The sequence below is a fragment of the Petaurus breviceps genome, unplaced genomic scaffold, assembly GCF_028583685.1.
Source record: "Petaurus breviceps papuanus isolate PSGF00001 unplaced genomic scaffold, PetGlider_PUasm1.0 90692, whole genome shotgun sequence".
Taxonomy (NCBI): Eukaryota; Metazoa; Chordata; class Mammalia; order Diprotodontia; family Petauridae; genus Petaurus; species Petaurus breviceps.
In genome coordinates this window covers 6,348,499-6,373,704 of record NW_027187313.1, presented here as the reverse complement: position 1 = coordinate 6,373,704, position 25,206 = coordinate 6,348,499, and the positions used below count along the sequence as shown (strand labels likewise).

General features: G+C 39.8%; 1 protein-coding gene across 2 annotated transcripts in view; it reads right to left on the bottom strand.

Moving 5' to 3' along the window:
- TNR (tenascin R) overlaps positions 1 to 25,206 on the bottom strand; it is a 117,814-nt gene that overhangs the window by 30,597 nt on the left and 62,011 nt on the right. For both annotated transcript variants that reach the window (XM_069065517.1, XM_069065518.1), the window contains 4 exons: positions 17,992 to 18,111; positions 17,165 to 17,308; positions 13,812 to 13,942; positions 13,047 to 13,179 (listed from right to left, as the gene is read on the bottom strand). In XM_069065517.1, the coding sequence (XP_068921618.1) occupies positions 13,047 to 13,179; positions 13,812 to 13,942; positions 17,165 to 17,308; positions 17,992 to 18,111 (528 nt within the window). The remainder of the gene's footprint in view (positions 1 to 13,046; positions 13,180 to 13,811; positions 13,943 to 17,164; positions 17,309 to 17,991; positions 18,112 to 25,206) is intronic.

Genomic DNA, 25,206 nt, shown 5'->3' with positions numbered 1-25,206 from the left:
TCTCTCCCTCTTTCCCTCTCTCCCTCCCTCTTTTCTTCATTCTTTATCTTCCTCCCTCTCTCCCTACCTGTCCCTTTCTCCTTCCTCCTCTTTCTCTCTCTCTGTCTCCTCTCCATCTCTCTCTCTCTCTCTCTCTCTCTCTCTCTCTCTCTCTCTCTCTCTCTCTCTCCTCCCCCTTCTTCCCTCCCCTTCTTTTCCCTCTTTCCCTCTGCCCACATGACCCTTACCTGCAGGTATCTGCCCAAAGGAAACCTCCCAAGATGGCTTGAGTTTACAGGCTAGATTTCCTTTTTAAGGACCAAGCCTTAAACTCAAATCATTCTGTCTCTCATTGATTGACCAACAATAGGTTCCAGGCCAAGCCCCACTAGGTCATTGTTTGGGTCTTGATTGCCTCAGAATGAATGTTAAATTATAATTGTTTCTTTTTTTGGCCAGAAGCACTGAGGATCTTTCCCTCCCAGATCAGATTTTTTTTTTCTGACTAGGAAAAAGACATAATTCTCTGCAACATCTTTTACCTAGCTTTAATCACAGAATGGGTGTTGCCTCAGTCAAACTGGGACCTCTTAAAGACCTTAATTTAAAAGGGCCAAGCTCTCCCACTCTATCCAGGGCCATCTCTAGTCATCCTGATCTATTTCTGACCACTGGACCCATGTGACTCAGGAGGAGAAAGTGAGGCTGGTGACTTTGCACAATCCTCCCTCACTTAAATTCCATTCATTTGTATATCATGGCATCACCTTCCTGAGGTCATGATCCCCTTCCAGACCAAGGACAAACAACAGAGCATTTAGAGGTTGACCAACAACCTCTGTCTCCTTTGTTTTCAGGCTAAGCTCTTTGGCAACTATGCCACATTGCTTCTCAATTATAATAGCTAATATTTGTTTAGAACTTTAAAGTTTACCAAGTGCTTTTCATTTAATTTTTCATTTGATCTTGCCAAGAGCCCTGTAAGGTAGGTGCTATTATTACCATTTTACACAAGAGGAAACTGAGGCTAAGAGAGGTTACTTGACTTTCCAGTGGCTAATCAACCAAGCTAATATGTGTTAGAAACAGGACTCCATCTGCTCCACACTGCCCTGTTAATCTATAATCACTGATACGTCTGAATATCTTTCTGCCAATGCCATCCCGGGCTCACTATATGTTACTTTTCTGTTGTTGAATGACCTTTCTCAAAATGGTAGAAAATACTATGCTTTCATTTGCACATCACTCTTTATAATTAGCCCAGAGTCTCCTCCCCTTTGGTGAAGAGTTTCTCCATTTTACAACCTGACTTCTTAAAGAGTCCAGACTAGTTTTCTATACAAATATTTAAAAATAATCAAATAAAATGCAACAATTTTTTAAAAAAGATTCTGCACAAAGGGTAATACTGAAATTTATTACAACTATTTTTGTAGCCTTCATGTCAAGGTATACATTATTTAAAGAGGATCAGAACTACCAATTGTTTCCCAGTGAGACCAACCAAGTATGTCAATAAATTTTTCCTAAAAACCAACTGAGAGAGGGAGCTATAGCTCTCTCTTTGTTGGAATAACTAACAAAGATAGCTTCAGGGAGAGGAAGAAATTGGAGAGTAGGAATAAGGACTCTCATGAGTAACTGATGGCACTGATTTCCATGACGAAAAAGATTCAAGTTGTGATCACTTGGACTGAAGAGTGTTAAATATACCAGGTGGCTGTTTTTCCCTTGTAGAATGATTAATTCCAATCAATATAGTTTATGATATTGCCGAATCTAGCATCTCATAATTGGAGCCAAAGGCCATCTAATCAAATCTGTACAGGGAGAATCTCTCAAAAATATCCTGACAAGTAGTCATTGGTTCAGTAGGAAGAACTCTAGGGAGGCAAAGCCAGTACCTTTTGAAGCAGCTTTTAAAGTTAGGATGTTTTGCCTGATTACAAGTCTAAAAATATTTACGCATTGCTTCTACTTTAGCCCTCTAGGACCAAATAGAACAAGTTTAATCCAACTTCCACATGACTTTCCTCTAAAAAAAAAAAAAAAGGTTTCTCTTTTCCAGAGTAAAAATCCTCAATTCCTTCAGTCCTCATGTAATGTAAGACCCCCTCATCATCCCTGATGCCCTCTTCTGGACAGATTGCAGTTTATCAGTGTCATTTCTAAAATGCAGTTTGAAAAAAGCAAAACACAGCACTTCAGATGTGGTGTAATCAGGATAAAGTAAAATCATCATCTTCTTTACTTTGGATATTAGCTTTTTTTTGGCTACCGCATCATACTGTTGGTTTGTATTAAGTTTGTATTCCACTAACACCTCCAGATACAATCTCATATTTTGTTGTTCCTGTTGTTCACTCATGTCTGACCTTGTGACCCCATTTGAGGTTTTCTTGGACAAGTTATTGAAGTAGCTTGCCATTTCCTTCTCTAGCTCATTTTACAGATGAAGAAGCTGAAACAAACAGGGTGAAGTGACTTGCCTAGGGTCATGCAGATAGTGTCTGAGGTCAAATTTGAATTTGGGTCTTCCTGTTTCTAGACCAGATGCTCTATTCACAATGGCACCACCTAGCTGCCCTATAAACTCATATGCATTCTTTTAAATTTCATCTTATTAGCTTTGGCCCATAGATTTAGCCTGTTAAGATCTATTTAGATTCTGACTCTGCTGTTCAATATGATAACCATTTCTTCCAGTTTCATGTTATCTGCAAATGTGATAATTATGTCTTTTATGACTTTGTTCAAGTCATTGATGAAAATGTTGAACAATGTAGAGCCAAGAATTGGTCTCTGGACTATTACCCCTTGAGATTTCTCTCTAGATTAGCATCGATCTATCAAAGATCTCTTTGGTCTGGTCATTCAACTAGTTCCATATCCTACCACACTAATCTAGTCCACACATCTTCATCATGTCCACATGGATTGAAAGGGACGCTCTGTCAATTGAATGAATGACAACTTCCATTTATAAAGTACCTTAAGGTTTATAAAATGGCTTCTTTACAACAAGCCTAGGAGATGTTGTGGTACAATATTATACCTGTTTTATGGATGAAGAAACTGAAACTCAGAGAAATTAAATGACTTGTCTGTTGTTACACAGCTAGAGCATATGAGAGACAGAAATGACACAGACTTTTTGTTGGGGATATATTTTGTAGCTTGCAACATTGTTGAAATTGTTAAATTGTCTCAGTTTCTTCACAGATTCTCTAGGAATTTTAAAGTAAGCCATTATGTCACCAGCAAACTGGAAAGGAACTATAGATCAATAATATTACTGAATATTAATTAAACATTTTAAATAAAATCCTGATTAAAAGGCGATAGCAAGTTTTACAAAAGTCCTTAACTATGATCTAATTAAATTTATATGGAGGGATGCAAGGATAGTTCAACATTAGGAAAACAACATCATATTAAAACCAAAAACAAACAATGACACTTGATTGTATCAATATATGTAGAAAAGGTCTTTGGCAAAATACATTCATACCGGTTTGGGTATCACGAGTATGTTCGTCTCATAAAGGAGTTTGGTAGAAGGGTCACTTTCTTAATTTCTTAGAATAATTTGTATAGCATAGGAACTGATTGTTATTTAAAAGTTAGATGAAATTCACTTATAAATCCATTTGGACCAGGGATTTTTTGGGTAGTTTTTAAATAACTAGTCCAATTTACTTTTATGATACTGGATTATTTAATATCTCTATTTGGTATTCTGTTAATTTGGCATTTTATAATTTTTAGATAAATGTGTATTTCTTTTGACTTCTCAGTTTTGTTGGCATACATCTGTGGATAGTAGGTTCTGAGGATTCTTTTCATTGCTTCTTCATATGCTATAATTTCATCACATTCACTTTTTATTCCATTCATTTGATTTTTTAACCTCTTCTTTTTATTCATAGTGACTATAATTTTATAATTTTTGTCAGTCTTTTCAAGGAACAGCTTTTAGTTTTATGTATTGGTCCTTTGGTCTTTGTGATTTCCAGTTTATCTAGGTCTCATCTACCATTCTAGACCTCCTCCTTTGTGATTACTTTAGGTTTGTTTATTTGTTAGCTTTCTCATTTTAAAAATTGCATATTCACTCCACTAATTCTCTCTTTTTCCTTTTTCTTAGTATGTGCTTATAGGGACTACATTTTTACTGAGAACTGCCCCCATTGTATCTGAGAAATCTTGGTTTGCCATCTCGTAATTATTATTTACATAGTTATTAATTATTTTTATGATTTTTTCTTTGCTCCCCTCATCTTGGTCTGTGGCTTTCACTCTCCGAGTTGATTGCTATTTTTATTTCATTATGGGGAGTAAAGAACACATTTGCTGTTTCTGCTTTTTAATAGATATATTTGCAATTTTCTTGTGCCTTAATATGGTGTCTATTTTTGTAAAAGCCCCATATAGTGCTACTAGGTATGTATAATCTCTAGTAGTCCCATTCAGAAGGCTCCATAAGTTTTTTTAGCTCTAAATTCTTAGTATGTTCAGTTTTATAACTTAACTTTTATTTATCTCTCTTTTAAATGCATCAAATTCTGAGGTAGAAACATTGTCTCTTTCTCTTATTGTATTATTATATTTTTTAAATATTTCAGTTAATTTTTACTTGATGAATTAAGATGCAATGTCATTTGGTACATATACATATTTAATATTGATATTGGCTCACTGTCTATGGTTCCTTTACTAATACAAATTTCTTGTTTATCTTTAGTGATACTGTGAACTTTTATTTTTGCTTTGTTTGATAGCATAACTGCTACTTTAACTCATGTGAAGTGCAATAAATTTTGTTCAAGTCTCTCATTTTGATTCTATGTTTCTCTTTGCTTTTTCTTTTAGGCATATTACTTGTAAACAAGTTTGTGGGGTTTTATTCTCTGATCCATGCATCTGCTCTCATTGATTTTTGTTGAATTGTTATCCCATTCACATGATAAGTTATAAAAATAGGTTTGTGTTTTCCTCTATTTGTGCCTTTGGTACTGGGAGTTTTAATTTTTAAAAATATTTTAACTCCTTTATTTGTAAGTATAATACTTTATGCCTACACTTAGATTTGTTCAAACTCTTTGATGCAACCCCATTCCCCTCCACATTCCCCTCAAATCCAATTTAATAATAATAGTAATAACTAACATTTATATAGCATTTACCATGTACCAGACTGTGTTAAATATTTTACAAATATTATCTCATTTTATACTCACAACAACTGTGAGAAAAGGTCCTCTTTTAATCTTATTTTATAGATGGGGAAACTGAGGCAAAAGAGGTGAAATGACTTACCCAAGATCCTACAGCTAGTGATGGGTTTGAACTCAGGTTTTTCTGGTTCTAGGCCCAGAGCTCTGTGCACTATGGTACTACCTTAGCTAACATTTGTCTTCCTTTCCCCTAATTTTGTGGCTACTATTATTGTTTTCTTGTTCTTTTATTTAGTTATTTATTTCTTCCCCTATTTTTGCCCTTCTTTTTCTCCCCTAAGTGGTCAGTTCAGAATCTTCTTTTCTCACCTCCTCTCCAACTTCTTCTGTTTTTTAGTTTTTTCCCCAGTTCCTTTTTCTAGGAATTTCTTTGTTCTTTTTGTTATTTCTCTTTCCTTCTTGTCTATCCTGAAATTTTATTCTTGATTCGTGGTCTGTATTCTTGTTTATCCCTTCTTTGTGTTTCTCTTGGAATTAAAGTTTCTGAAGTAGAAATTTTGAGCTCCCTCTTCTAACCAGTTTCTCTGTTATTGCTTTTATGGATCTTGTCCCATTTTCCTTTTCCTTTCTTCTTTTCCATTATGCTTTACTTTGAGGAGTTTCAATTTGTGAATGAAATAATGTGGGTAGAAGCAGCAGCTCATGTTGGAAAATGCCCTGAACCATAAACCTGTCTGCAAGACCAATATCTTTCTTACTGTAGCACACTGGAATCCACTCAGGATTAACAGGCAATCACGATAATTATACATGCAAGGAAAATTATGAGATTCACTGGAAAATTAGAAGGAGTTTCTCCCTTTTGGTGCAAGGAAAGTTCTGGGCTAGGAAAACTTTTGGAAAGGAGATATTTTAGCTTAAATATAGTTATTTTGGGAGTGAGGACACAAACCACCTCCAATGATCAGGATCCTGAAATGTCTCATGGTTAAGTGTTTCCCAAGGTAATTGTATTATTGATAGTGTTGGTGCATTCACTGGAAGAACTGCCAGAAATGGCTTTGTGTAGAACATCCGGAGGGTGTTCTAAGGACAGCAGTGAATCAGAGGAGAGAACAAAGGAGGGAGGAAAGTAACCCTGTTCCCAAAGTGGTTCTTTACTCTACTTATGACCTTGGGTAAATCAGCTGTTTAATGGTACTACCTCCCCATCAATACTGATAGAGGTGGTGATTGTCCTCACTGGAGACACCATGGTATAATGGATAAAGTGTTGGGCTTGTAGTCAGGGACATCTAGGTTCAAATCCTGCCTCAGGTATTACTAGCTGTATTACCCTGACAGACTCATTTAACTTTTGAGTCTCAATTTTCTCATCTTTAAAATAGTTATAATAATGGCTTCTATTTCACAGGATTGTTTGTAAAGATCAGATGGGATCTTATATGAAAAGTGCTTTAAAAATTTAGAGTGATCTATAAATGGTAGCTACATTCCTAGTATTTTAACCAAGATGATAGGAGTAACGTAATGAACAATAACAATAGCTAGCATTTATATAGTGTTTGATAAAATAATGCAGTTAATAAGTAATATAATTGATAATCATAACTAGCATTTATATAGTGTTATATAATGTCATCTAATTAGTAATGTAATAATAATAGCATTTATATAATGCCAGATTTGCAAAGTGCTTTTCAAAGAATAACTCATTTGATTCTTACAACAACCCTGAGAAGTAGGTGCTACTATGATCCCCATTTAATAGTTGAGGACACTGAGGCAGACAGAGATTAAGTGACATGTCCAGGGTCATACAGCATAAGCATCTGAGATGAGATTTTAACTCAGGCCTTCCTAACTCCAGACCCCAGCTGTACCACCTAATTGCACCTGCAGGATAAAGTATATAAGAATTTGAAAGCATCTCAGGGTAATTTAGTCCAACGAATACACAAGAATACCCTCTATAACCATCCTAGGTAAGCATCTACCTGACCTTTCTGAGATCAATTTCAGTTCGAAGGAAGTGAGCTTTTCTCTCCCAGGCAGCTCATTCCATTTTTGGGGCAGCTTGCCTGCTTATTGTGAAGTTTTCCCCAATATTAAACTTAAATGTGTTTATTTTCAGCTTCCCCTCACACCTCCTCTTCTTGCCCCCTAGGACCAAGCAGAACAGGTCTAGACCCTCTTCCATGTGACAGACCTTCACCTCAACTACCATGTACTGACCCTCCCCCTCATCTTCCCTTCTCTAGGCTTATGTATCCCCCAGTTTCGTCAACCAATATTCATAGAATAAAATTTAAATTTATTGAAGTTTTGTTGAACAAAAGAGAGAGAAGCTTTAAGTATGCAGAATTTTCTGTCAAGTGGAACAGCTTAATCCCCAGTGATACTGGACAAATACAGAGGTATTGTATCTGAGCGTTGCTCACACTTTTTGGTGGATTTTGCCTATCGACACAATTACTCTTCTCAATATTGTCCATCTCTCTGTCTGTGTATTTTATATGTGAGGAGTAGACTATAAAAGTGGCTTCAATTTTATTAGCCATTGGTCTCACCCTAAGGAGAGAACAGGGTGGGAGGGGGTCTCCCTCCTCCCTGAGGGTGCTGGGGAGAAAAAGTGCTTTATCTTGATGAAGTCTGCTTAAGTTAGCCAGAAACTCCGGGCAGAAAGGAAACCATCACCCCTCCACCCACACATCTCCCACTCATGCTTTCTCTTCCCATTGTCTTTAAAACAAAAACTCATCTTTTCTCTCCTTCTGAGTAAAGAGATAATAATGTTGAATGAATGATCATCTACCCTGAAGGGTCATTCTTCACACCCACTTTTCCTGACTAGGATATTTCTGCTAACTACATGAATTTTCAAGGTATTTTCCACCCAGGACCCAGAGCTTGCTACTTTCCTAATTGTATACAGCTTTAAAAACAGATACCCCCTCTAAAGTGAGCTTCCTGGGCATTACAGCAGTGCTTCTGGGACACTGTGGATGAGGACCCGAAGGACCCCACATGAAGGTGACAAGAGAGATACTTGCCCATCTCTGGGTATACCCACAACCAAATGTCTTCATTTAACCCCAAGGTCAAGATAACCCATTTTTATCATCTCCACAGGTCTCTGAAGACAGGTTTTTGCGAAAGCCTTGTTTGCTTCTTATAGCATTAAATCAGACAAAAGGAACTGCCTTGAAGATGATCATTTCACCAAGCCCTGTTGCTCTGTGGGGAATATTTGTTTCCTCATTTATATTCATGTCTTTAAAAGACAAGTAGACCTTGGATGAAATTTCAGGCGACAGTAAATTATAAATAATGTATCTATATTTTTTTCCCCTTCCATACTACTTGTACATAATTCCCCCCTGAGTCTTGTGCAAACACAAGAGACAACAGGACAGGCAGCTATTAACATGATGGAAGGAACGAAATAGTTGTACATTGCATGTCAGGAACACAGAAAGGGAAGACATCTTGATCAAAAGAAGTTTTTTGTAGTATGTTTTTTTTTTCTCTTTTTCTTCTTGGAGAAAAACCCCAGATTTCTTAAATCAGTCACAAAAAATGTGCTTAAAACAATTGTCTTATCTTTTTTCTGCTGGGAATGGGTGTAGGACTTGCCAGGTGATGGATTTTTTTCCCTCTTGGGGTCCAATTTTAGGCTCTTTTTCTGCATCAGAGTTTTAGAAGGCATTAGGATGTGTAGGCTTTCTCCATTAAAACTAACCAGCACTCGGCAGCTCTGTTACCCACCACTAAGAAATCTCTGACCTTTATCACCCAGACCCATAGTTCTGAGGGTACAAACGATCACCTCTTGTCCAATGCTGGCCCTAGGCAAGGTGGTGAAAGAAAGAGATAACTTCTTAGGCTTTGCCCTTTTCTGTCCTTTCCCTTTCTTGAAGTTTTCCCCTTCCTTGCCTCAGGGACTCAGTGCTTTTATATTCTCCTTCTTTGACCTCTATCAAAACCTGATTTCAGAAAAATAACTGAAACTCATTCACACTATGGTGTAAATGACAATCGCTTACAGTATCTGTTTTTTTGTACCAAGGACAAGCATCAGGAAATATGCACTCTGCTGAATGGTGGTGGGGCTGTGGTGACCCCAAGACACTGAGGTGGGGGATGGGGTAACAAAGAGCCGGGCTGGGAAGGAGCTTACCTGGGATACTGCTGCTAAAGGAGAAAACCTGCTTCTAGGTATTAAGGTCAGTTTTTTTTTTTTCCCTACTGAAAGACTAAAAATGATATCAGCACTCTCTAAATTTCAGCATTCTGGGACAAAATCCTAATCACCCCATCCTGGTTATAGCCCTGCCTTAGATATTAGTGTGCTTGCACGTGGTGAGTGGCTAGGCGTCGCCCCAGAAGGAGCATCTAAGTGGTTCATGGCTTTTTTTAGCTGACAGGTTGCAGACTCTCTCTGGATGCAAGATGTCACCAAAAAGACAGAAACATTCTGTGATATTATCATAATGCTCACGACAACTAGCTGTAGCATTACCAAGGCATGAATTAAAGGCTTATACTGCATAGAGCTAGCAATGAAATTTGTGCATTTTTGGGCTGAAATTATAATTTTGTGTCTAATAAATATGCAAATAGAGAGTTTCTTTCAAGTACTTGCCATCTATGTCTTTTTTTTTTTTTAAGGGAAATAATTCTCTTTAAGTTGTGACTCACTTCATTAAAAAATCCAAGTTACAGAGTTTCAAAACCTCAGAACTGGAAGAGACTTCAAAGCTCCTCTCAGTCCCCTAAACCAATCAATTAATCAACAAGCATTTATTAGGCACCCTTTTGTGCTATTTACCAAGTACTATGTTAGTCCTTGGGGATAAAAGTCTGTGATCTCAAAGAGCTGACATTCTTATAAGGAAGCAACATGAACACATAGAAATAGACATTGAATATATACAAAATGAGTGTCATTGGGTTTTTTTTTTGGGTGGTTGTGGTGGAGAACTAGAAACTATGAGGGTCAGGGAAAATTTAATGTAGAAAGTGGTACTTGAGATGAACCTTGAAAGATACTAGGGGTTCTAAGAGGTAGAGCCGAGGAGGGTGTTCCAGGCATGGGGGAGAACCAGGGCGAAGATAATGGAGAAGGGAGATGGAGTGCAATGGAAGAGTCACTTTGGTTGGACCGTAGAACATATGTAAGGAAGTGATGTGGAACAAGACCGGAAAGGGACATTGGAATCAGATTGTGAAGGATTTTAAATGTGAAGGAAAGGGAAAGAAAGAGAAGGGAAGGGAAAGGATGAAAAAAGAAGAAAAAGAAAGGGAACAGTGTATTTGATCCTAGAGATAATAAGGAGACACTAGAGTTTGTAGAAGGGTCAGGGGCAGAGACTGACGTGGTTAGACTCATGGTGTAGGAAAACTACTTTGGCAGTTATGTGGAAGGTAGGTTAGAATTCCCAGAGGCACGAGGCAGGAAGATCAATTAGCTGGCTATTACAATTGTCTTGAGCAGCTAGGTGGCACAGTGGATAGAGTGCTGGGCTTAGAGTCTAGAAGACTCTTCTTTCTGAGTTCAAATCCAGCCTCAGGTACTTACTAGCTATGTGACCTTGGGTGAGTCACTTAACCCCATTTGCCTCAGTTTCCTCATTTATGAAATGAGTTGGAGAAGGAAATAGCAAACTGCTTTGGTATCTTTGACAAGAAAACCCCAAATGGGGTCACAAAGAGTTAGATATGACTGAAAACAACTGAACAACAGCAATTGTCAGGGAAAGAGAAGATAAGGAATAGGGTGGAAGCCATGTGAATGGATAGAACCCATGCTGAAGTCATTTTTGACTCGTCCCTTTTATATCACTTTTAATCAGTAGCTAAGTGCAGTTAACTGATCCTACCTTCATGGTATCTCTTACTTCTCCACTCTCCTTTGCATTTCCACTATATCCACTCTGACCCAGGCACTTACTGCTTTTCACTTTTACTCTTTAACAATCTCTAAATGGTTGCTCTGCCTCTGGTCTCTTTTCTAATTTATTCTTCATAATCCTTAGATCTCTGGTTAGGAATCTCCAAAAGTAGCTTGGAATGAGGACTTTGAAGGGTTCTTTCCTTGCAGTGGAACAATGCAGGGGAGATCTTGAAGCTAGAACTCAGGCAGAATATCAGTTTTCTAGATTTTCAAAGCCATTTGAAAGGGTGTGAGGGCTGAGCATCATTGGCTTCAGCCCTTAAGAGGGGCAGGGCATTTACTCTGTGTCACTTGGTAAACATGCTGCTATGGCTGCCAACCTCTACTTCATGATCTAGCTCTTTAGAGATCTAGACCCAATCTGATAAACTGAATGTGTTTGTGGGGGCTTTTGCACATGAAGATGGCAACTTAAGGAAAGAAACTAGCTCAACAAGAACGATGGTATGAATACAGTCATGTGCACGTGTGCACATAAGACTCTCAATACTCTAGATATGCATCTTGGATGTACGCTAACAGACACGTGCACACACATACATGAATCTTCTGTAGCAGGTACAGGACTCAGAACTGGACATGGTTATGATAATCTACATCCTAGAGACTAGAACAGGACCTTCTCTTATATATCTGACCCCATAATTCTCCGTTCTTTGGCCATCTTCATGCTGTGTTGCTGTTCACACTTACTATTCCTCTCCTTCCTATTTTCTATCTCAAGTGAATAAAATGACCAAGTCAATACCACCATTTCTGGAAAGAATATGGCAATTAGTTGTCCTATGGCCAAAGATGTGCTGGTAAAATGTTTAACAACCAGCTTTCTTGCTTTTTTGAGGGAAGAAGGTAGGGCAATTGCCCAAGGTCACAAGCTAGTTTTTTGTGTTAAGTGTCTGAGGCCGGATTTGAACTCAGGTCCAGTGCTCTATTCACTGCACCACCTAGCCACCCCATTTACTGATTTTCAAAGTATAAATCTTCACACCGAAATTTTAACAATCAGCTCTGGAGCTGATAGGAACTGACACCAGCATACCCCAACTATGATTCACCTCACTATCCCCATGGCTTCCTTGACAAAAAGACCTCTCTCAGGCTACCTCTCTATTAGCTCTATGTGTCGTGCTCCCTTGTTAGAATGCAAACTTTTTGAAGCCTAAGGATGCCTTGCTTTTTGCATTTCTATTACCAGTGCTCAGCACAACATTCAGTACATATAATGCTTAATAAATTAGTTTGCCCTTATTTATTATATTATTTGCAAGGAAGTTAGGTGAAGCAATGGATAGGGGACTTGAGTTAAAATCCCATCTCAGTCACTTACTAGCTGTGTTATCCTATGCAAGTCACTTAACTTCTGTTTTCCTCAGTTTCCTCATCGGTAAAAATGGGTATAATAATAGCACCTACTTCCCATGATCGTTGTGAGGATAAAATGAGTAGCATTTGTATGGTACTTTGCAAATTTTAACGCTATATAAATGTTAGTTAGCCATTATTACTCATTCTTCCATTAATTTATAGGACATGTTCCATGGAGATGGAGAGAAGAATAGAGGGAAAGTCTATGAAAGCAAGGATGTTGTGGACCAAGGTGGAAAGGATGATCTTTGGTGGAAAAGTCCTTTGAAATTAAATTGGAAGAGGAAATTGGCTTCACTTGGTGTCCTCCCTTGAAGTTGGTGGTCACAGAGGAAATCCTCTGCAGTTTCCCTTGTCTTTAGTCAAAGTGAGCTTGTTTGTAGGCAAGGGCTTCTGGAGGAGCAAATGCAGAAGTAGCAAAAATAAGTTCCTTAGCAGGAAGAGGCAGCTCAGCTTCCTTTAGGTGCTCCATCGAGGAACAGGACTCAGCTGAGATGATGTGAGACCATTTTGCTATTTGGGGGTATGTGTCAGGGAGCGAATGTGTGAAAGCCTCAACCACTTACCTGTGGTGAAGCTAGCAGAGGTGATTGCACTGTGAACAGCATCCTGGGCTGACTGTAAGAGCACCGTATATTCAGAGTTCTCTGAAAGTCCCTCCAGACGGATCCAAGTGTCTTCTGCATCCACAATCAACTCCTGTGCAACATCAAAAGAAGAGGAGGAAAAGAAATCATGGTGCACAGAGACATGGGGAAGCTGGTGTCACAAAATATGGCGATGCAGCTCTCTGTCTGGGAGAGGCGGGCTCAGGTTTGTTACTACACTTCTGATTAGGGTATATTTAGGAACAAATGCAATTTAATTTTTTAATTACCTCCTGAATCATTTAGACCATGAGGGGGAACCTTTGGTAAGAAGGACTATCTAGGAATCCTTTAGTCTCTTTGGGATGGCTCTCCCTATTCTCAAGTTTTCTATGTGAGGATCTGAATTATCTAGAACCATCTACATTGAAGATATTGACCCCAAATTTGCCAGATCTCCTCTTCATGGAATGATGTGTAGACACAGACTTTGTGGCAATAATAAGAAAACTTAGGAGCTTCCCCATATGTAGAATAAAGGGGTTTGACCAGAGGACCCCTTAGGAACTTTAAAGCTCTAAATCCTAGGACCTTTTTGTATGTGTCACGTAGCACACTTTGGCTTGACTAAATTGGTGAAAAATGGCTGAGACCTAGCCCTTTCCCTCTGGTAATGCCATTGACCCTTCACTCCTGAGTGTTTGGCATGATTGGACTTAGCTTTCTCACTTATCCACAACTCACCTTCCGGCTTCCATCGCTGGATTTATAGGTCAAGATGTAGTTCTCAATGCCTGCCACAGGAGGCTGCCAGGAAATCAGGGCACTCTGTCTGGTGACCTCACTGGCAGTCAGATTTGTGGGGGGATCCAGAACTGTGAGAAAGAGAGAGACAGAGAGAGAGAGAGAAACAGAGAGAGAGAGAGACAGACAGAGAGACAGAGAGAGACAGAGAGAGAGAGAGACAGAGAGAGACAGAGACAGAGAGACAGAGACAGAGAGACAGAGACAGAGAGACAGAGACAGAGAGACACAGAGAGAGACAGACAGAGAGAGAGACAGACAGAGACAGAGAGAGACAGACAGAGACAGAGAGACAGAGGGAGAGAGAGACAGAGAGAGACAGAGACAGAGAGACAGGGATAGAGACAGAGAGAGACAGAGAGAAACAGAGAGAGACAGAGAGAAACCGAGAGAGACAGAGAGAGAGACAGGGAGACAGAGACATAGAGAGAGACAGAGAGAGACAGAGACAGAGAGACAAAGAGAGACAGAGAGAGATACAGAGAGACAAAGAGATAGAGAGACAGAGACCAGAAACAGAGAGAGACAGAGAGACGGAGACAGAGACAGAGAGGAGAGAGTGAGAGAGCAGGTAGGCCATATGCCCTCACACTCTCCACCCATTTGTGTACTTGGCTTGTACTTGTAGGCTGAGGCTTGCTCATTCTCTGACCCTGTTCTTTAATGGTCAGGGAGAGAGTCTGTTTATAAGGAACTGCTCCTTCAAAAGACATTAGATAATGCTGGTGAATGCTTAACAATTGGCTCTCTGAAAAAAAAAAATTACGCATGATGCACTTTTTAGTTTAATCTACAGTATATTCTCACTTTAACCTATAGTATATTCATCACTTTCTTAAGTCTAGACAACTGATGAAACAAAAGTCAAATCTTGATTTGTAGTGTGTGGTGATTTTGAAGGTGTAAATGCTTACACTGAAAATTTAACAATTGACTCTCCCAAGCCACTGTAAACTAGCTCCAGCACTCTCATGTCAAGGTCTCTAGTTCTAAGGAAAGTGCCGAGGCCAGCCATGTCTTCAGTCTTCTGGCTCTCCTTCCTGCTCTCTGGACTCCCTCCATCATACTACTATTCAGGTAAGTCTCTCTCCCCTCTCCCCCTGCATCATCTGTCTTTTATGTCTTGTTTCTCCATTAGAATATTCAAATCAACTATGGAGGACCTATGAAGGAAGTTGTGTTCCAACAATCAGGTTGCCATGAGTCAACCTGGAGTTTCTGGGGTAACCAAATAGGTGGGGCATGGATTCCAGGGAGGAGGTGGCAATACACAAAACATTGTGCTGGTGTTGCCATGGGTCCCTACAGACCCCCTCGGCTTGGTCTCTGACCTCTGGCCTGATGCTTTCCCTGGATTTTGTGGTATGCTCACACCATCTGCCCCCTAATAACAAACTGCTCTTGTGGATGTGATGGCTTCCTGTCCAGACCTCTGACACCTATCTGGATCCCCAGCCTGACCCTTTCTATCAGATGTTGCTGCATAAGCCCTGGCATTACAGGAAGACGCTGAAATAGATTTTCTTCTGGTTTGCTGAGAGCTGAAGCTCGCTTTCACTGGCCCCTGTGACTCACTCAGGTATATAAGTGGCAGTTTGCAGCTGCTTTGTTGTAACCCAGTAGATTATTGGACTAGTTTCTATCCTTCAGTGCCTCATCATTTCACTCTTAGAGAAAGTCCCCTAGCACCTGACCCGAGTGCCTCCAGTCTCTGAGACTTGTGCTAAATCAAAAGCCAAGGAACACATCAGAGACTTGAAGCTGGAACACTGTCTTTACCGAGTGGCACTCAGTCAATGCTTTGTCTTTTTTACGGGGCTGAAACACTTCTCATAGTCACTTCCCTAGATTGATTACATTTATTGTATTGTATGTACTATTTTTGTATTATAGACTGACTGCTAGATTCAATTTGATTCAAGTCAACTCAACAGACATTTATTTGGTACCTACTGTGTGGTAAGAATTGTGCTGAGCTTTGGGAGTACAAAGACAAAAACTGTTAGCTCTGTTAGAGACAGAATTGTGTCTTAATTACCTTTGGATCTTTCTGGGTTGCTAACACAATGCTGCATAAAATAAAAAAATTCACAGAGTAATCAAATCCAAGGGACTCACATCACAGGTGTCTAATAAACAATCATTGGGTGGATGAACGAACAAAATAATTATGCTCAGCCCTCAAATCCTTTCAAAATATTTTTAATTTTTTAAATCTCAGAACCAAGATGTCCAATGACTTCTCTCAGCTTATGTCTTTCCATGGATATTTGCATTCTAAATAAAGGGTCTTCCTTTGTCCCCACACCAGCTCATTTAAAAATACTGCTAATAATATCTAGCATTTCTATAGTGCTTCTAGATTTGTTAAGAGTTTTGCACAATATCTCATTCCGATCTTTGCAATAACCCTGTGAAGCAGGTGCTAGTATTATCCTCATTTTCTAGATGAGGAAACTGAGGCTGAGAGTTTAAATGACTTGCCCAAGGGATAATCTGTGAGATGCTAACTGACAGCTGCTGTTGTGGGTGCTGCAACCACAGCTGCCAACAAAAAATCAAAGAGTGAGGCTGACAACTTTGAGTGACTTTGCCTCACTTAAATCCAATTCATGGGGCAAGCCAAGGCATCAGCCCATGATGTCATCGGTCCTCTTTGAAAAATGAAGGACGGACAACAACAGACAACCCAGCAAAGAAAGTTTTGCCACCAAAGTTCTTGTCACTGTCAAATGGTTCAATATCGGAAACTGGTAGAATTTTGTCACTGAAAATGACAGTAGAGAGGAAGCATTTCTTTACCATCCACTTTGCTGCTGTTCTTCCCAGCCATGGGACCTTTCCATCTGACTTGCAGCTAAAAGCTTCCATGTGCTGTCCCCCCATTAGAATGTGAGTTCCTTGAAAGCAGGAAATGCCTTGTCTTTTCTGTTTTTATCCCCAGCACTTAGCATCTTTGTAAATACAGTAATAAGCATTTAATAAATGCCTCTTTTCATTCATTCACTCATTCACTCACTCACTCACTCATTCATTCATTCATTCACTCATTCATTCATTCATTCACACAGCTTGTAAATGTTGGAGGTAGGATTTGAGTTCTGGTCTTCCTGACTCCAAGTCCAGTGCCCCATCCATGATATCACCCAGCTGTCTCACATATTTTTTTCTTCATACTACTACCCTAAGATGCTTGGACTGAAGGCCTTTACCTAGTCTAACATATTGGCATATATAATCTCTAACACAGAAGGGCACCCTTTGGGACATTAGGTCAGTGATTGGGCACTTACGGGTGGTGAAGTTGGTGCTGATGGTGCTGCTGGTGAGAGGTCCATTGGTGGCATACATGGTGATTGTGTAGTGGGTATTAGGGAGCAGGTCCACAAGCTGGTACTCTTCACTGATGCCATCCACTAGGATTGTTTCCCCGGCAACTGAAATGAGGTGCATATGGATATGAACTGAATAAGGAATCCCAGCTCAGAAAAGGCCCCTTTGAAACCAAAGCAATATTGCTAGATCATAAGATATAAGCCCAGAGCTGGAAGGGGCCTTAGGGATCAGCGAGTCTAACCCCCTTCACTATAGATGAGGCATCTGAACCCCATAGCAGTTCAGTGACTTGCCTCCGGTCACACACACAAAGTAGGATTTGGATGCAGGTCCTTTGGCTTTGGGTCCAGTGTTATCTGTGGCCTTTCCCAGGCCCTCCTCCTGAGATCACCTTCCTTTCACACTGTGTATAACTTTTATATAAGTTGTTATTTACATGTAGTCTCCCCCATCAGAATATGAACTCCTTGAGAGTCAGGACCTTTCTATGCCAGCACAATGCCTGGCACATAGTAGATGTTTAGAAACTGCTTGTTGACAGACTGACTGACACTGCCTTTATGCTTTGGGTGCCTTTTGTTATATTTTACCTTGGTTTTTTGGGGGGAGGGCAGGGGCGATTAGACAAAGGCTTTTTCGTCCTCTTGCTCTCAGATTGATCATCACGCCTTGTGGCTTCATCTCCAAGCAGGATAGGTAGGCTACAGCCTTCCCCATTCCTCATTCCCCCAGCCCAGTCCCAGGGCACACACCCGCCCACTCAGCCAAGTTTGGAGAAGCCTACCTGTGAAGTGTGTTAGTACAAGGACGTAGTTCTCCACTTCGCTCACAGGTGATTTCCACTGTAGCAGGGCTTCTGTTGGGGTGATGTTGGTGGCAACCAGATCCACGGGATTGTCCATGGCTGAAAGGGAATAGGGAATGCCAGATGAAAGAGGTAGAGGTCAGTAAGGGGAGGGGAGGGTGAAGAACAGCAGACATTTACCTGGAAGGATTTCGTTAAGCACAGATTGCAGGTTTAAGGTTGGAAGGGGTGTTAGGGGTGGTCTAGTCCAATCCCTTTTTTTTTTTTTACAGATGAAGAGACTGAGTGACATCCAGAGACACTTGAGTGACTTGCCAAGGCTACACATTTAAGAAAATGGCAAAACTAGAATATGAATACATATCCTCTGATGCCACAGTCCTAGGCACAATCATAAAGCAGAGAAAGCTCTTCTTTCATACCCTCTGGCCTCTCTTGTGCCTGTTCTATCTCATACCCTCGCCCAGAGAGCCAAAGAATGTGAGATATGGAAGAGACTGTAAGACAACATGGACCACCCTTCATCCCATTTTACAGGGGAGGACCCTGTCTGGAGAGACAGTGAGTCACCCAAAGTCACATGGCTAATTAGAGTCAGGGTACCCAAGTTTCTGAATGCAATGCTCTTTCCACCTGGTTCACTCATTTCGTCACCCCCCCCACCCCCCCTTCTGGTTCATGTATTCATTCCTTTTCTGGCTCATTACCTGAGCCAATCCGCTAGCATTTATTGAGCATCTGTTCAATATGTGAACACATAGTATGGTCCTAAATACTGGAGGGGAATATAAAAAGAATACAAGACAGCTCACCCTCCAGGAGTTTATCATCAAGTTCGAAAGAGAAGAGAGGTACTTAGGAAATAGTTCAACCAAGTTTTATCTTGTTAGGAAGGAAAGCCATCCAATCAACCCACTCTTACTAAAGGTGTTAGGGATTCAATTTATTCTCCCTGGTCTATTTGCATTTTAATGTCTTTAAAAAGTAATGTCTGGAGAAAGTCAGGCTTTCAACCCAAAGGAATGAACCTTGCAGGGCAGAAATGCAGACAGTCTGCATGGTGCCTGGGGCTAGGAAATATTGGAAGTAAATGGACTTTCCCACTACCATGTTTCCCCGATAATAAGACACTGTCTTATTAATTTTTTGGACAGAAAAACACCAGAGGGCTTATTTTCAGGGGAGGGCTTATTTTAATGAACATTGACAGCAATTTTAATAAACAGGTAAATGTGAACAAAAAAATGTACGTTTATTCAATAAGCAAATCACTGGGGAAGAACAGGATGACGCGCTCACTGTTGCAGCTCTGATTGGATGCAGCTCGGAGCGCGGCATGCGTTTCACCCGGGGGGGGCGGTGCATACAGAGGGTACCGTAATGTAGCATGTAGCGCAGGGGATCACCTTCACTACAGTAGCAATCTCAATAGGGCTTATTTTCGGGGGAGGGCTTATTTTAGAGGAATCTTACACAGTAAGGGGAGGGCTTATTTTCAGGATAGGTCTTATTATTGGGGAAACACGGTACCACTCTGATCTCATTACAAATGTGATTACCTATTCCATATACTCAGAAGGTCCTTCCTGCTACTGGATGTTCTTTCCCTGGACATGGAAGGCAACTTGGGAGAAGTCGGTGTTTCTGTTATTGGCAGATGAGTTTACTCACCCTATGATATGCATCTGATTGTCCCTAATCCTCATAGGGAGAGCCCTGCTTTAGTGTAATGTAGTGTAAGTAGTATAATGAACCGCCTTGTCTTTATATATCATGCTGCTGTAGCTCATCTTTTGGTTTTGAAAAGGACCAATGACATCATGGGGTAAATCTTGACTTGTGAGAAAATTGGATTTAAGTGAGGCAGAGTTGCACAAGATCGTCAGTCTGACTCTCTTCCAGAGTCATTGAAGTCCGGTGGCAGGACAAAAGTTAGGACAACTAGCAATGGCCTGGCATGCAGTGGATGACCTTGGCATCTTTGATGTCTGATTAAACTCGAAATGCTCCACAATGTCTGCTTCAGCCACCTTCATCGGCACTGGAACAAATCGTTCTCGTCTGTCCATCTGAATATAACATGCTATGCATGCCTGGAGGGCACCCTCCATCTCTGCTTTTTCAAATCTTTTTCTTCTTTCAAGGCTCTGCTTAGGTGTCATTTCTTTCATGAAATCTTTCCTTATCCAGCCCTCTCCCCTCCCTTCTCCCTCCCTCACCAAAGCTAGAAATTATCTCTCCCTTTTTGAATATCTCCTACTCTTCTCTTTGGAGCTCCCTGCACATTTGTCAGAATCCCAGAATTTGCAGAGAGCTCAGAGGTCATCCCATAACTGACCCCTACATCTCTGACAAATGGTAATGCGGTCTCTGCTAGGTAATGGTGGGGAAATCACTACCTCAAATAAAATTTCATATGTATACACACATACATATATATACTTTATGCATAAATATACACACATATTTATAACATATACACACATATACATATATGTATCTATATCTCACCTTGCAAGTTAGAAAGCACCATAAAGATATTAATTTATAATATCATAGATCATAGAGCTGAAAGGGACCCAAGGTAACATCTAGTTCAACCCCATATTTTCTAGATGAGGAGAATGAAGTTTAGACAGTGATTTGCCTAAGGTCACACAGGCAGTAAGTGACTGACCTGGGATTGGAACATGAATCCTCTAACACCAAATCCAAGCCTTTCCCCCTTATTCCACACTGCCTCTCTAGTAGTTATCACCATCATTATTACCTCCTGACAAAGTTCTCTTGGATTTTGGACAGCTCCAACTATAAGGAAGTTTTTAGCTACGTTTCCTTATTTATATTCTAACTGTGATAGTCATTTGTTGTTTGTCTCATTTCTCCTACAAGATTGTCTGTTCCTTAAGAGCAGGGACCATAACCTGCTCCATTTTTGCATCTCCAGTCTCCAGCATAGCACACAGTAGGCACTTTATAGCTGTTTGCTGAATTAAATTAATTTGAATCAACCCATGCTTTTTGGGACTAATGTCTATGATTGATCTTTCTCTATTCTCTACTTGAATGTCCTCAACTTGCCTACCATTCTCAAACCCTCATTACACCTAGAATTTTAGGGTGCCCAAACACTCAGAAAATCTTAAGAGATTTTTATACATTAACTTTGCATCATTTGCTACTCCAAGTGAGACCCAGGTGAGATTAAGACTGGTAATTACAAAGAAGCTAGAGTTAGTTAGAAGCAGTATGGTACAGACCTAAAATTGTCAGACATTCCATTCTACATTTACAGAGTACTCTTTGCTGAGTTCAGAGTCCAGATTAAAATATAATTGGGAAATATTTAACAAAATACATTTAAAAATAATCAAATATAGGTTATGTTTATTTGTGGTTTACTAAGTCAATATGCAGTCCATCAGGGATCTTTATATAAAGTTTAGTGCCCCCCATTTGTATTTGAGTTTGATAGCACTGGTGTGGGGAGTAGAGGGCAGGTCTTGTAGCCTGGATCACCTGAGTTTGAGTACCTGCCTCTGACACATTGGCTGGATGAGTTCTGGAAAATCACTTAACCTCTCATTGTTCCAGGAAGCTTTGCATTGGTAGAGATAATTTCCTCACCAAACAAAACCTGAGTACCCCAAACTAAAATTTTAGATTTGTCTCACTACACATACCAATCTATGTAAATGCCCAAGTCACCTCCCTGAGACAAAATGTAATAAATATCCTGGAGAGGGACCCATTGTCAACAAATTTAAAATCATAGACCTTATGCATCAAAAAAGCAAACTGTGAGCTCCCAGACTAGGCATACCTGAACCATAGTAAGGAGAGTCAGTGTTAATGGCCATTTCTCATTGGTTATCATTAAACATCTGCTTTAGGGGCACCTGTTCTTCATAATTAATAGCCACAATAATCATGGTGGTGGCAGTGATGATGATGAGGCTAGTTCTCATTTATATAAGTCCTGATGGTTTAAACAGATGGGCATGCTCATTTGAGTGATGCAGTGATGCCCACAGAATTGTAAAACACAAAGAGCAGGTATTCTTAACATGGGTTCCACGGACGAGGGATCTATGAATGGATTTCAGGATGTTTCATGAACAGAAATGGAAAAATTGCATCTTTACTTCATTCGATATAATATTATTATTATTGATTGTTAATGATTTTCACTAACCTCTAAATGAAAATTTGAATTTCCTTCAATTATTTGAAAAATATTCTGGGAAGAAGTCTGTAGACCTCACCAGTGTGCCAAAGAGGTACCTGAATCCCAAAAGTTAAGAACCTTTAGCCTCAAGGAAATTCTGCAATGTCAGGTAGAGAAATCATTGAGGATTTATGGGAAGCCATAGACAAGAACCATAGAAGATGAGGGGTGGAGGATTTGTATTATGAATCAATCATAGGACAAAGTGCACTTACTCTGATGAGATCCATTGAACATTGCAAGTATGTAAGTTTTACAAAGTATACAAACAGACAACATGTTTTTGACTGACCAGAGATCTTCCCTGCTCCCTTTGCTTTCAGCCAGGAAGCTTCTGAAAATAGGATGAAAATATTTGCAGTTGGCAAAGGGTCTTGACTTCTAACATTCTTAGGCAGGTTGGAGTAGCTTTCTGTGTCTCACTGGGTTCCAGTTCTTAGACTCAAGTCATCTCCACAGTCTCAGCTCTAAATCTATGTTCTCTGTGCCATTTGGTTTACAGACACAGTTAGGAACTATGCTGTAACTGAGGAAGCTAGGTCTTTGTTCCTTTCTCCTACCCATTCTTTTTTTTTTAATTTTCTGGAGGGGGGAGGGCAGGGCAGTTGGGGTTAAGTGACTTGTCCAAGGTCACACGGCTAGCTTGTGTGTGTGTGTGTGAAGTGTCTGAGGCTGGATCCGAACCCAGGTCCTCCTGACTCCAGGGCTGGTGCTCTACTCACTGGGCCAGCTAGCCACCTTGTACCCATTCATTTTCAAATGAGTTGGGGATGAGAAGAGGAATTACATGAAACTATGGACAGTCTTTTAGAAGAAAGGGTGCCTCGTGCAAGGAGAAAGTTTAGCAATCCTGTAGGAAGAAGACTTCATGGTTCCTATATGAATCTTTGCATTGTCTTCCAGATGCTTTCCCTCGACTGTTTACAACGCGAGAAGAAGCAATGAGGAATCCAGGAAGTTGACTTTCATTTGCCTTGAAGAGCACTGTCTCTGTCTTGATGGAGGTGGTGATTGCTGGGTATAAGGGAATTTCCCAATATTGGGGCTAATTGAGACTGCTGCCTGCGGAGGGAGCCCCACCATTTTCCCATTTGCTGTGATTACAGAGGAGGTGGGAAGATGGATGGTGTAGACTGGACAGATTGGGTGCTAAGGTTATTCAGAACAGGCTTAAATAATCATGCCTAGTGACCTGCACATAGGAGCATAGTCCCAGAGCTAGAGACCAGCTAGTCCAACTTTTTCTCATTTTACAGATGATGGAACAGAAGCCCAAGCAGTTTCAGTCACTTGCTCAGAGTCTCACAGATATTATGTATCAATGATAGGGTTTAGACTCAGATCCTCTGACTCCAATGCCAGGTCTGTTTCTATTATACCATCTGCCTAATAGCAAGTGTTTAATAAATGCTTATTGGATTCTTTATATCATGTGTAGATCACATATTAAAACATAATATGGTATGCATAGTATATAGGAATATGAGATAAATAACATAAGGTACATGGTATATAAATGTATATTATGATATATTACAAATCCTATAAAAGGTACTTACATAGAATTATGCTATATAAATATTACCAAGTACTTTACAGACATCTAATTTGATCCTCATGGCAATCCTGCACGGTGAGTAGTGTCAGAATTATGCAACCTTGGCTGAAGGGGAAATAGAGTTTCAGAAATTCAATGTGACTGACCTGCCCAAGTGAACACAACTAGCAATATAGTTTAGTGGATAGAACATTGGACTGGGACCCTGGAAGATCTAACTATGATCTCGAAGGGGCAAGTCAGTCATTTATCATTGTAAGCCTCAGTTTCCTCATCTGTAGACTAGGGATAATAACAGTACCTGTGTCCCAGGGTTGTGATGAGGACCAAAAGAGGTAACATATAAAGTTCTTTGCAAATGTTTCATGTTTAAATTTAACCAATTAGTTAAATTATTTGTAAAATGAAATATTATTTAATTTTAAAAATAAAATTGAATTTAAAAATTAAATGTTTAAAATGCTATACAGATGTTAGTGTTAATGTGAAGACAACTAACTAGTAGTGTAGTAGGTGGAGTGTTGGACCTGGAGTGAGAAAGATGTGTTCAAAACCTCCCTCAGGCACTTACTGGCTGTGTGAACCTGGGTAAGTCTCTTCATCTCTGTAAACCTCAGTCTCTTTATCTGTAACTTGTTGTGAAGATTAAATGAGATAATATATGTAAAAGTGTTTGTGAATCTTAATATACATTATAAATGCAAGCTATAAATATCATTATTAGCAGTCATAGTAGTAGTAGTATGATTAGGTTTCAAGCTCAGGATTTCTGACTACCCCCAGTGGTATTTCCATTGGACCACGTTGCCTCGCTCTGGGCTAGGATGACTGAATTCTTCTAGAATCAGGGCCCAGACAGGGATGGCCAATGAAGCTGACTAGCGGGGCTAAGACTGAAGAAGAAACTATGAGTCTTGCCCTTCAAGTAAGAATTTAAAAAAATAGACTGACTTTTTCATCTCCATGAATAATAACAGTAACAACAACAATTGAAATTTATGTAGCTCTTTTAGGATTGCAAAGCACTTTGCATACATTATTTCTTTTGATCCCCCACAAGATCCTGTCATGCAAATAAGTAATGCAAACAAATCCTCGGAAGTGGTCCATGTATTCAAATTAGCACTATCTGAAATTATAATTATGTAAAATATATTAATTGGTTTGAATACAATGGAAATATGCAGCATTAAATTGAATCATATGAGGTTATTTGCACTAATGGGGACTTAGCTGTATATTTATTCTGTACATAAGTTAGCTGGAAGGGACCTCAAAGGTTATCTGGTTCAACCTCCTCATTTTACTGAAGAGGAAACACACCCAGAAAAGTTAAATGACTGGATTACATTAGCTAATAGGCATCTGAGACAGGATTTGAACTCAGATATCCCTGAATTCCAAGTCT